Below are 12,469 nucleotides of genomic sequence, written 5' to 3'. Positions count from 1 at the left end.
CTTGTACTACAACGAGTGTGTTGTTGTACCATGTTTAATAGATCTACATAATCTGATTGTTTTTCATGTTCAGAAATATCATGATGATTTTTTGACATGGATGAATTTGAGGTCTTATCCACATGTCCTCATCTGGTGAATTTGGGTTAACAGTTGATAACAACCAATCAACATACTGACATACTGTATCAGCAGCTTTTTGACCAGCTTCAATATCCTGGTCTAGTTCTGTTGTACTGGTATTGGAACAATCATTCTCATCTTTAAATTTCTGAGCCAAGAAACCTCTCAAAGCAGTCTGAGTAAGTTGACACAAACCTGGGTGATTACATAGTTTAGCAGTACCATGACAATGGATACTACCTCTACCTTGGTATTCATATCTAAGCCAGTGCCATTTTGCACCAAGAGTATCATAAAGCCAGTGTTTTACAAAACTTTCTAATCTTTGGGTGAAAAACCAATCTACAATATGAGGATTGTTAATTACATTTTGTTGTCTTACTTCACTGCTAGAATTTCCAATCTCATTATCAGTGTCAGCTTTGAATAAAGCATGTAATTCAGGCCAATGCATATCTGCAGAAGAAAAAGTGAAAAATAATGTTGGTGTTCTAACACTAGTTATAATTGCCCTGAGTTCCTCTCTTACTCTATTCCAGTAAGCATTAATACCTGCAATATTGCCAACATATCTAGACACTTTAGACATAAACACATTTGCATTGTTACTGGTAGCCATTTCACGCAGTTCATCAATGGTGAGATGTGCTTCACCTGGATTCTGTTTAAGGAATATTCCACTTTGCTGCAAGATTCGCTTTCTTTGAATCATGTTAAAAGCCCAATATGAAAATCTGGGGTGGTTTGCAAAACGATTGACCCATTTACCATCAATAATTTCAGCAAATTTTAAAAGATGCTTTATTCGTTCCAGAAGAGGGACATTTCTGAGCAGTCCTTGGTTGGTGGGATCACCTTTCCCATCAGGAAATAATGCTGGAAAGGCCATAGTGGCCAGGTGTGAAATCTGATACTCATTTAATGGTTGATCTTCAACAGAGGGCTATTGCATTGGTTCATTTTCAGATAGCTGATTTCTAACAGCTTGAATTTCCTGTTGTTGTTGTTCGCCAACAGGTAAAAAACTGCTCATTTCATTAGAATCATTATAAACAGTATCCTCTGAGGGATTGTTTGTAGGAGGACCTACATCTGAAGAACAATCATTATCTGAAACTATATCTTTGTCAGTCTCAACAGTCATAAGATCTGGTGGAACACCATTCTTAGGCAATGAATTTAATGCATCTTCATTAATTAATAATGGCCGTTTTTATACTACAGACGATAATGTCGTCGTAGACGACATTAACGTTTTCGGACGATATTAACGTCCAGTATAAATACGGTCAGTAAGGCAGGCGACATTACCGTCACACGACATTGTCGGCTTAAGTTAAGAGCGTCTATGAGACGCACTTACAGACGAAATGAACGTCTAACGGTATTATCGTCTGCAATATAAAAACGTGAAGGCATTATAATGACGACCCAAACGCAAATTATCAGCTGAATGAAATCGAGGCTGAGCGCAGAAAAAACATGGCGTCCAAAAAGAGAGAGACTCGTGGTCCAAAGTGGAATTCATTCGAGCTTAAACTGTTCGCACTTGTTCTTGCAGACGACGAAAATGACTTTGCACTTACATTGGAGTCTCTGGCACTAAAAAAATCGGCCAACATTCATGTATTTGAAAGTATAAAAAAAGAATTTGATGAAAAGCTTCGAACACAAACGTTGGCAACTACTGAAACAACACAAAATGAAACTGAGCAACCCTCTAAGTCCAGGAAAAAAGAAAAGCGAAAGACGATCGATACGTCAATACCCAAGCTACGAGCAAAGTACAAATGGATGAAAGACAAGTGGAAACAATACACTGATAGAGCAAAGTCAGGAAGCGGGAAAGCATCTTTCGACGAACCGGAATGGTTTCACATCATAGACCCTATACTATCTGAAACCAACGCGAAATTAAAACTTGCTACAAAAGCAGATGATCTGAACTCCAGTCTAAGCGAAGATAGTGATTATGCTAAAAGTGACGATGGGAAAGAATTCGAAAGTAACAAAATACAACTTTCAACAAGAGATCTGCAGCCAAGTCCTTTATCAATTGGGTCAAACACCTCATCTTTTGATGGGACAGAATCAACAAACCTGGATCAAACCTGCTCCTCAGCAGATGAGGATGAAGGCAATAACAGGTACTGTACGGGTCTTGTAACTTACTAGATTTATAATTACAAGCATATTTTTTGAAATATGACCCCCTAACTTTATAGGTTACTGAATAGAAATAGCTTACTGGGTTACAACTCACAAGGCACAGACAGGGTGGATTGTAGAGTGAATGAAAAATTACAGCAATATGAATACACCTCACTCTATTTCTTTCTGTTGCACTCGTCATGGCACCGTCCTCATGGAGGGACCCCCACCCTCCTCACCCCAATGGGAGGGATTCTCCACAATCACGATCAGACTGCATAGGAGACTACACCCCGGAGAAATGTGGGGCATTAGGTTTTTCATCATTTCAAAAAAAAAGCCCTACATTTTGGGGACAAACTTTTAGTCTAAGCCCCACCTATACATTTTAATGTGTGTGTGTTTATAGCTTTTTTAAATGTTGTCTTAGCTCTGAGATTCATTCATGAATAGATTTTAAATATTTATATATTTTGATATACTTGGAGATGCTTGAATGACCATTACTAAATTATATATTAATAACGAAAACTTTATTCAACTTTCGTATATACTTACAATTGCAAATCTCCTTTACCTTCCCCTTCGCCACCTTACGCTAAACCTTTCCCTAGGTATGCCCCATATTTTCCTGGGGTGGGGGGTTCCCAATGACAAGTGCATTATTTAACTAAAATCATAATGCTTTACAAAAATTATGGCTAATTGCAAAGTAATACATGCTAATTGTAAGACATAAAAATAGGTGAGGTCTGTATTCCAACAAAATGTTTACTGAAATTGCAGTTCTTCCAATGCTAAAGAAGTATCAAAGAAAGAGGCTGTGAAGTCCAGTGTATTTGTGCAGCCCAAAAAACGTAAAGTGACTTCTCAAAAGGATGCTATTGCTAAACTGGCATCCAGCTTTGATAATCTCCAAAAATCACAGGAAAAACGCATGGAAATGTGGGCAGAAGCTGAACGAAAGAGAGAAGAAACTTTTCTACAGTATCAAGAAAAACAAGCAGAGTTAAACAGACAGCATGAAATGCAACTCATGGAGATGATGATTCGCCTACAGCATCCTGTCCAACACCCTTTGCAACCACAGCAAAATGCTTCACCTTGGGTCATACCTGATGTTGCATATCCACTGAGTACCTTTAATGAAGCATCCTCTCCTCAGCCACACTATACCAATTTGGATGGTTTTAATAGAAAGGGTTAAAAAGGTTTAAAACCTTTTTATTGATCACATGAAGACTTGGACTAGCATTTCCATTCAGATTGCTGTATTTTATTCTTGTTTTAAAAGGGGTTTTTTGACATTTATGCTTGGAAAATCTAAACCAAGAACTTTTGAAAGAAACTATAGTTTGTATTCTAAAGAACAGTTTCAACATTGCCTTTTATTGGCTTAACTCAATAAAAAGCAATGTTCCATAGGCATACACCTTATTTCATTGTTAATACCAAACAATTTATTTAAAGCCTAATTACCCTCCCTAATTATATCTTACACCGGCAAACTGCTGAAAAGTCTAACAATATGTCATCATAATTTATAGTTTATTTGTGTTAAATATATATTTGTTAAGATACTGTACTGTTCATATCAATAAGTTGGTGGTTTGCTCAAAGGTACTATTTGACTATATGACCAATGATGTTATGGTTCTGGCAAAAAATATTTTATACTACAAACTGTGGTCCCTGCTAATTTAGACAATTTACTATTTGGTCACCCAACATATTTCATTATACCAAAAAAACCTGCAGAAATATTAAGTATTGGCAAGCAAATGTTTGAACATAGGATTTAATACTGCTGCCCTACTTCACTACTTCTCTCTAAAAGCTTTCTAAAAACATAGATTGCAAACTTATTACATTGTGCTTCAAACTTTCTGTCTTCTAATTAATTCAAGGTTTTAATTTTTTACCCTCACCCAGTGTGGTGTCTTCAGACAGTTATATCCTTTACCCTATCAGTTGCCTTTTCTGTTGAATATCCCAAAGCCAATCAGTAATGGTCATTCTGACCTGGTCTGCCTCATTTGTATTTTGATCCCTGGTGTCCTTGCTCCTGATAAGGTCCAATTTGCTTACCTCCAGCCTCCACCGAGGTCTACAAGGGTCATCTCGTTGAATGCAAATGTTATGAAGAGCTATGCAAGCCATAATTATGTGCCTGATATTTCTCAACCTACACTCAGTCTTCTTATATAGTACTCTCCATCGTCCCTTAAGCATTCCGTAGGCATGTTCTGTAACAACCCGAGCTGAACATAGTCTTTTGTTAAAATAGCGTTTAATAGGATCTCTTGTATTTTCATTATATGGCTTCATCAGCCAGGGGTAACGTGGAAAAGCTGAATCACCCACTGTTGTGATGGGTATATCTCCATAATCATTTGTTCTTAGAGAAGCCTTGGGAAAGACATGTCCCTGTTGAATTTCATGAAATAGGGTGCAGCTCCGGAGTAACCTTGAGTCATGTGTTGATCCAGGTGCCCCAACAGCTGCCCAATAAAACCTCTTGTCTGCAGCAACAAATCCCATGGAAGAGACTGAGTAACGCTTCTTGAAGCTAAAGTAATTTTTTAATTTTGTGCTGACGTAAACATGGAAACCATCCCATGCCCCAACACATGGGAATTCCCAATTCTCGAGGAAATTTCGGAGTTCTTCTTTCCACTCTGACTGGTTTCGTGGCAAATAAACATATTTGTCATAAAATGTTGAAACCAATATCTTGCATACTTCATTAAAAATGACTGAAGCAGTTGATTCAGCTACACCAAACAGGTCTCCTAGGGTACTGAAGGTACACCCATGCGCCAGCCTGTATAGACAAATTGCTAGCCTAGTGTGCGGGGGAATAGGACGCGGTTTGAAACGAGTGGGAGTTCTTACAAGTTTGCTTCTTATATCTCCCAGCAAAAAATGAAATGTATCTCTATTTATTCGTAGGCGCTTTTTGAACGCAGCATCACTCCAATTTTTGTATCCATGTTCCCACCACGAAGTATCTCTTGCTTCATCTTGATCTCGTAACTTTCTAGGTTTCTTTCTTGCTACCACAGAACACAAACCAATCGCCCCCAACATTTCTTGCTCATCGTCAATTTCTAATAAAACCCGCTTCGTTGCTCGATTTTTGTTTCTTAAAAACATTTCCACTTCCATTTTTTGCTTTTCCTGTCGCCTTCTAATAATTGACTTCATAAACTGCTGCGTAGTAAGTGAAGTACATGCCATTATTTAAATTTTAGAATGTTTTTATTGTAGATATTACCTTGTTGTCAGTATTTCCTTTTCGCACAATTGTTTTGCGCCAGAATACTTGTGTCCAGGTCGCTTCCGATCGAAACCCGGTCCTTTTCTCTGGATTGAACCCAGTCTCTTTTCTCAAATTTATTGCACGGTTTGTGGCACCATCAATTTTCCGTCTTGTCATAGCTATCCCGTCTTTATCTTAGAAGACATTAACGTCTGAGACCATATTAACGTCCGGACGACATTATCGTCTGTAGTATAAAAACGGCCAATTCAGAATAATGTGGGTTATTATTGATAAGCCAAACTAAAGCATTGTGCACTTTTTGCTTTCGCACTCTTGCATCCTTGAATGTGTTTTCTCTGCCTATAACCTTGATAATAATCACAGCCAAATCTTTGGGGTATCTTGGCAAAGATGTTGCAAGTTCTGTGACTTTTTGTGGTAAATTAATACAATGCCCTGAATAACCCTGTTGACCGCCAGGTTTAATATACACTCTCATAATAGGAAGCGCACGAGCAATTAACATTTCCTCAATCTGAGTTAAATTTTGCAATTCACATGGAACAGTTGAAGGTCATTGAGTTTTCAGCAGAAAATTTTTTAGGAGATTTTTTATCTCTAGAGCATCGTGAACACACATAAGGTGACCTTGGTTTAGATTTCAAGGGCCATGCCTCCTGAAATACTGTACACTGACTGACAGTGTATTGCACAGACTTGTGAAATTTATTAATGTTTGCCTCTGCCCAACATTGCTCTTCAATACCACCATTTTGAGTGCTTTCAAACATATTTAAATAATCCTGTTGGCTTATTTCACATTGAGGCTGTGAAACTCTTTGTGCACGTTTTTGCTTTTGATAAAGTCTGTCTTTTTCAAGTCGCAATTGTCTCTCACTGTCTGTTTCTTTTATTGCTTTCTTTTTTTTGACTCCCTATCTTTCTCAAGTCTAATTTGTCTTTCACTGTCAGTTTCCTTTGACTGCTTTCTCTTTTTAAACTCCTTAACTTTCTGAAGCCTAATTTGTTTATCACTGTCAGTTTCCTCTGACCGCTTCCTTTTCTTAGACTCACTATCCTTTTTAAGTCTAATTTGTCTGTTGTGACTACTTTCCTCTAAAAGCTTTTGTTTTTTAAACTCTCTTGCTTTGCAAAGTCTAGCTTTTCTTTCACTGTTAGTCTCAGAAGCTATTAATTGCACAGGTACAATTTCGAATAAATTGGTATGTAGTTCAATTGACAGAAAATACAAATGTTGCTCTAAATCCAAAATATCATTAAACTTCATGACAACAGCTGTGCCATTAGGATTAGGCATGCCATTAGAGTCTCTGGCACGTGAGACAAAAAAGAAGGAAGTATTCATTTGCTTTATTAAAGCAATCATATACCCTTCTAATATCAAAATTGCACAAGTATATTTTAAAAAAGTATTCAACAGCGCTGTGTGAATGTCATAGTAAGAGACTCGATCTCTCGGTCAGTTATGACAAGGCCTTGAAGCTCTTTTCTATACTTTATAAACCAAACTTGATTTTCATTTTCTACCTCAATAGGCTCTACAGAGACAGGTAAATTATCATTGTTTTCTTCCTCAAAAGGCTGAATGACAATGGGTATGCCATTGTTATTTTGTGGCTCAAAAGGCAGATCAATTTTATTTGTGCCTCAACAGGCTCCACCACAATGGGCAGATCAATTTTACTTTGTGCCTCAATGGGCTCCACCACAATGGGCAGATCAATTTTACTTTGTGCCTCAACGGGCTCCACCACAATGGGCAGATCAATTTTATTTTGTGCCTCAACGGGCTTGATCACAATGGGCAGATCAATGTCATTTTGTACCTCAACCGACATAACAGTGTTCTTTTGTCAAACAAAGGACTCTATCATAACAGGACGGTCACTATTTTCACTATTTGATGTCACTATCACAGGTGATGTTGTTTTTCCTTGACATTGTCCCTGAACAGGCGATCTCACAGACGGACACATCTCGTATGAAAGCTCGTTTTTGCTACACAAAACACTAACAACTGTTGGTAAGTTAGCTATAGATAACAATTCCACACCTGGGTCTAAGACAATTAAGCCATTATCCAGAGCTTCTAAGTACATTTTGTCCCCTTGTAATAAGACATTATTCAATGTAGTTGTCGACCAATTGATCAGTGGTGTATTTTGGGCTGTTAAAACGGCCGACAAACTCATGAAAGCACATTGCTTTCCTCTAGACTGAACACTAAAAATTTCATCGCCCTGATGTATATTAGAAGAAAGAAATAAAGCCATACTTGACTTTTTTCAAATATTTGTACTTTTGAACACAGAGCACATGGAAGGAATCTTGCGTACACACTACAAAATCTTGTTTGACCACCCGCATTTAAAAAACGTACCTGAATCTTACTTATCCCCTGGAAAATGGACAGACATCCGACCGACGCTAGATAGAAATATCGACAATACATAGATCGCGCGAAACACTGGGGGAATGGGCACGAAAACGCAGTGCGTCAAGAATAGTGTGCTGCCTCCCCCTAAGCTTCATATTAGGTATTTGCTTCAAGGATGGGCAAGAAACCCCTTGTTTGCCAGCAAGTATCACAAACAACTTTTGGCTTAAAATGTTTAAGACATGCCTCCTTAACTTGGGCAACTGTCATCTCTTCATTGTAATGTTCTTCATCATCATCTTTGTCGTGGAAAAATTCCCTGGAAAAATTGGAAAAATTCCCTTGGGCCACTGCAAGAGTACTTTTGAGTTTTGCCTGATACGTCTGAGGTTAATCTTTGAACGATGCCAGTGCAAAGCTTGCAAAAGCGTAGGTTTGATTCCTGCCGGAGGACATATAGTTGACTCATTTTTCCATCAACTGTTCCTGGCGTGAATCTGAAGTGTGTATAATACCACTCGAAATTAAGACCCTTTAAACCACTAGAATATTAAAAAACTGTACTTGATAATCATCTGCATTCCAAACGTTCTCACTCCAGACAATCTCATGCAAAACAAGACGCCTGTTCTGGCATTAACTCTGGCATGCGGCGCATGTGCCAGCCTTCAATATAAAGCTTCTGAACATAACAATACAGTTCATACTCATTTAGACGCCTTGGAAACCAAAATGTTGTTTCGATCTCGACATTCTTAGAAGCCCATCTTACTTTAAAAAGTATAGAAGTTCAATTGTTCAAAAATGTAAATAAGCGAAATGATATGTTCACTTTGCCTTACACTTTGGAATTCGCTTCTGTGACGTGTCAAGGTGCCCATACACAACCAACTTTTGTTAAACGGCGAAATAGCAGTGATATTATAGATTATAACGGAATTTCCGTATCATGCAAGCGAAATCAAATTGCTCATAGGAAAATTAGATTTTGAGCTATGCATCACAACTCTTGGACGAAAAAACTGTGACATAGATAAATAAATATGGTCACATACACTTTTCAAATACTAGTATATTTAATGCCAAATCATAATAATAAAAAATAAATAAAATAAAAACAAAACAAAACCTTGTTTTTAGTCAATATTTTTATCTTATATGTGGTTGCAGGTATTCAGATCCTGTAGAGATGGCTATGGCTATGCCCTCATTGCAGGGGTATTGGAGGGTGCCTTTTGAAATAATAATAAAGATAAGATAAAAAGATAGTGAGATAAGACAATAAGATAATAAGGCACCAAGTAATTTGAAGTCTTGTAGTTAAGGGCCAGTTGGCGTATGTTTTTATCAGCGGAGTTCATCCCTATCATCTCCTTCTTTGGAAAACAGACAGTGTATTAGCTTGATGGGTAGCCTGAGGTTTGGTGTATGTTGAATGCCAGAACTTCCTTTTTGTTTTTTCGTTTTTGGTCTGCATGCTCTTGAATTTTCTTCACCTTTGAGACACTAAACTCTAGGTGACACAACCTGTGCCAGGAACCATGATTGCTACACAGGCATTCTATATCTATCTTTTCACCTAAGTTAATCTCAATTGGTAACGCATTAGCTCGGTGAAAACTTTCAACGTTTTGGAGAAATGATAAATGTGTTTTCCAGTTTGCTCCCGGTGATCCATGGCTGTTATTAAGCGGACACTTAAGAGGCTCTTGTGTTGTCTGCTGGAATATTATACATTTCAATTGGCATTTCCAACAAAACTCCTAGAACAGATCAAACTTCCTACTTCATATAGATCTTGATATCAATTTATCTGAATAAATATAAGTGCAACCAAGGAGAATGATATGATTGCCTGCAGCTATAGCTCTTTACAGAAACATACTTTTAGTTTACAGAATTGTCAGAAACTGCTCATCAAAAGCAAGAAAATTATACTTAAAAATGAAAAGAAATATGGCTAAAATATGCTAGACAAAACCCCCTAGCGCTAATATGGCTGCTACGTTTTTTGGGGCTCTTGGATTCTGTTGTAAAATTATTTGTTATATTTGGCTTTCTTTATGCTCTTGTTTCATGTTTGAAATTGAGAAAATTAGAAGTAGACAACAAAATAGAAGTAATGCTGTTGAGGTATTGCTTCTAAATCGTCAATTTGCGGCAAAATCTATGGCAAGGGAACAAGTTCGTCGACAGTTAGCCCACAGTTAGCGGTTCCAAAATGTTTGTTTGTTAATATATGTAGGCTCACAAAGACAAATAATAGAGTCGAAGCTGTTGTAACTCTTAAAGCTGATTTGCGGAATAATGACATTGATGTATGTGTGGTATCTGAAACGCATCTCAAACCAGAACAACCTGATGCCATTGTTAATCATCCAGACTATTCTATATACAGGAGGGACAGAAATTGGTCAGGCAATGACATGAGAAATAAGGGTGGTGTCGCGGTATATATTCATAATAGTATCACGGTTGTTGATGTTCATAGAGCAACTGATTATGAGGTTATCTGCATAACAATACGTTTGCCCTTGGGACAGCATTTGTTGATATGTGGTTTTTTATCATCCTCCTAAGTATAATTATCCTGAAGGTGATATTATAATCAACTACATTGTTAACTTTGCTGATAGTGTATTAGATAATGTGTCCGGATTCGATACCGTATACAGTTTGGAAGGATCATGGTGAGCTATTAACTCCTGTAATGATGAAAGTATGGAATCTGTTACTTAAAACACATACTTAGCCTGTCTCTTAGAAAAGATCTAACATCAATCCACTGGCAAAAGTTGAGTTACCAAAGGAGAATAATGATTATTGTGGTATAAATATAACACCTGCTATAGCAAGAACTTTCGAAAAGATTGTGTTGAGAGTGCACGCTAAAGATTGTATTGAACAGCATTTGTTGATTTTAGAGTGTTATAACAGCACCTTCATAGGTGTTAGTTTGACTCATTGCTGAGGGATTATCTTGTCACAATGAGCTCTGTTTCCTGTGCATGAGTTTAGGCAATAAATGAGTCAGGCACCACTTGGAATAATTATGGCAATGTGCGTATTGCATAACGCACATGCCGGTTTAATCATTTTGTAATGAATGACATAATTTTTAACATAACGAATTATTGACCAAAGTGATCAATTAACAGTTACCACATGAAAGGTGGGGGTGATAAAAATGTTGCTAATCACAACTCAGCTATACATAATTACGATTTTGTGACAATTGAACTGGCACATCTGCAAAAATGCAGTTGTATAAAAGAAGTGTCACATGGCAAAGCTGGTGTTATATCTCTCCTTGGGGTTGAATCTAATACAGAGAAAAACAGGCTTATTTTGGATTTGCGTTTTGTAAACAATCAATTAAAACCTTATCTTTTATGTATGAAGACTTAAGAACCTTCAAGGACATATATTTCAGGCAGGTGATTGGCTTTTTAAATGTTGATATTTTTCCCCAGCACCAACAATATTTGGTGTTTGCCTGTGGCGAAGGGCAGGCCAAGCGAAGAGCAGGCAACAGCTCCTTACGTTTTTACAAAAGTCCAAAAAGCGTTAAAACATTGGGAGGCATAGTAGAGGAGGCTTCTGGGAGGCATAATATGAGATTTAGCTTGTGACGATTAGTGATACAGAAGAGTTCCCTTTCTTGTAGAGCCTATGGTGTGGTGACTGACTCTGTGAGTGAAATACCAGAAATCCTACTGTGATTGGGCACCTTGAACGGTATGCAAGTATCAGGAAACATTTTATCGTTGGCAAACCTGGGCGGAAAGCTAAGGTATGTGCTCTTTGCCCACGACTGGCCAAGAGGTGGCCCTGTATATTGCATTTCTATTGTGGACAGCTAAAACAATGTCGACCATCCACTCAGCAGTATATGCCATTGCCTGGTCACATAAGAAGGCAGGGAGGACGTTGCCTACAGAGCATACATCGGTCAAGCAGATGGTGCAGGCGAGTAAATGGATTGTAGAGGTAAAACCTGTGAACAGAAAGCAGCCTCTTGAGCCGAAACATGTGAAGGCAATTATTGTCAAGTTTGGCAGCAGAAATCTAATAAGCTACCAGAAGAAATAAATATAGGATTTGACACAATTTGTTTAAAATTGAGAGAATTCATTAAAGATTTTAGTTACTGAACTTGGCTGTCATTGAGATAATCAATGTTAGAATCTCCAAAAAGTGTGTCAACTGAACAAACATGAAGAATATATGTCAAACATTGAACATGTATGTTGTTGTATGTTTGAGGCATGATTTCGATACACCAGTACAAATGTTTCTTTTTTCTTAGATTGACATTTATTTAGGGTAAATTTTAGTGCATTCACTGAAGGGTAATTCACACAGGACTTGTTCGTTTCTACTGTATTTTTCAAACAGAGTGCCATACTAGAATATTTATGAGTATTGTGATCTTGTTGATGGAGCTTGAAAGGAGAGAGGGGTTATTGATAATTTCAGCATCACAATCATTAGGGAGTAATTGGGTTTCAGTGAGTCCTATGATGTCACTA

At 37.6% G+C, this 12,469-nt stretch overlaps 2 protein-coding genes across 2 annotated transcripts; one reads left to right on the top strand and one right to left on the bottom strand.

Moving 5' to 3' along the window:
• Nucleotides 1–1,515: 1,515 nt before the first annotated feature.
• On the top strand, nt 1,516–3,498 carry LOC114518626. Its single transcript, XM_028538636.1, has 2 exons — nt 1,516–2,270; nt 3,061–3,498. The coding sequence occupies exons 1-2, from the start codon at nt 1,606–1,608 to the stop codon at nt 3,479–3,481; spliced, it is 1,086 nt and encodes a 361-aa protein (XP_028394437.1). The 5' UTR covers nt 1,516–1,605; the 3' UTR covers nt 3,482–3,498.
• Nucleotides 3,499–4,094: 596 nt separating this feature from the next.
• LOC114518611 (protein ALP1-like) lies at nt 4,095–5,514 on the bottom strand. Its single transcript, XM_028538623.1, has 2 exons — nt 4,486–5,514; nt 4,095–4,115 (listed from the first exon to the last, which is right to left on the bottom strand). Exons 1-2 carry the CDS (start codon nt 5,512–5,514, stop codon nt 4,095–4,097), a joined length of 1,050 nt encoding a protein of 349 aa, XP_028394424.1.
• Nucleotides 5,515–12,469: the final 6,955 nt, after the last annotated feature.

The sequence above is a fragment of the Dendronephthya gigantea genome, unplaced genomic scaffold (assembly GCF_004324835.1).
Source record: "Dendronephthya gigantea isolate DGI-Jeju-01 unplaced genomic scaffold, DenGig_1.0 000011F, whole genome shotgun sequence".
Lineage (NCBI taxonomy): Eukaryota > Metazoa > Cnidaria > Anthozoa > Malacalcyonacea > Nephtheidae > Dendronephthya > Dendronephthya gigantea.
Note: the sequence above shows the minus strand (reverse complement) of the source record. Positions and strands in the feature narration are given on the sequence as shown.

Excerpts from the sequence above, each read along its gene's own strand:
- LOC114518626 (XM_028538636.1), top strand. The coding sequence starts at position 1,606 with ATGGCGTCCAAAAAGAGAGAGACTCGTGGTCCAAAGTGGAATTCATTC. Across the intron at positions 2,271-3,060 it reads GAGGATGAAGGCAATAACAG|TTCTTCCAATGCTAAAGAAG; the intron begins GTACTGTACGGG and ends CTGAAATTGCAG.
- LOC114518611 (XM_028538623.1), bottom strand. The coding sequence starts at position 5,514 with ATGGCATGTACTTCACTTACTACGCAGCAGTTTATGAAGTCAATTATT. Across the intron at positions 4,116-4,485 it reads TGCTTAAGGGACGATGGAGA|AAAGCTTTTAGAGAGAAGTA; the intron begins GTACTATATAAG and ends CTATGTTTTTAG.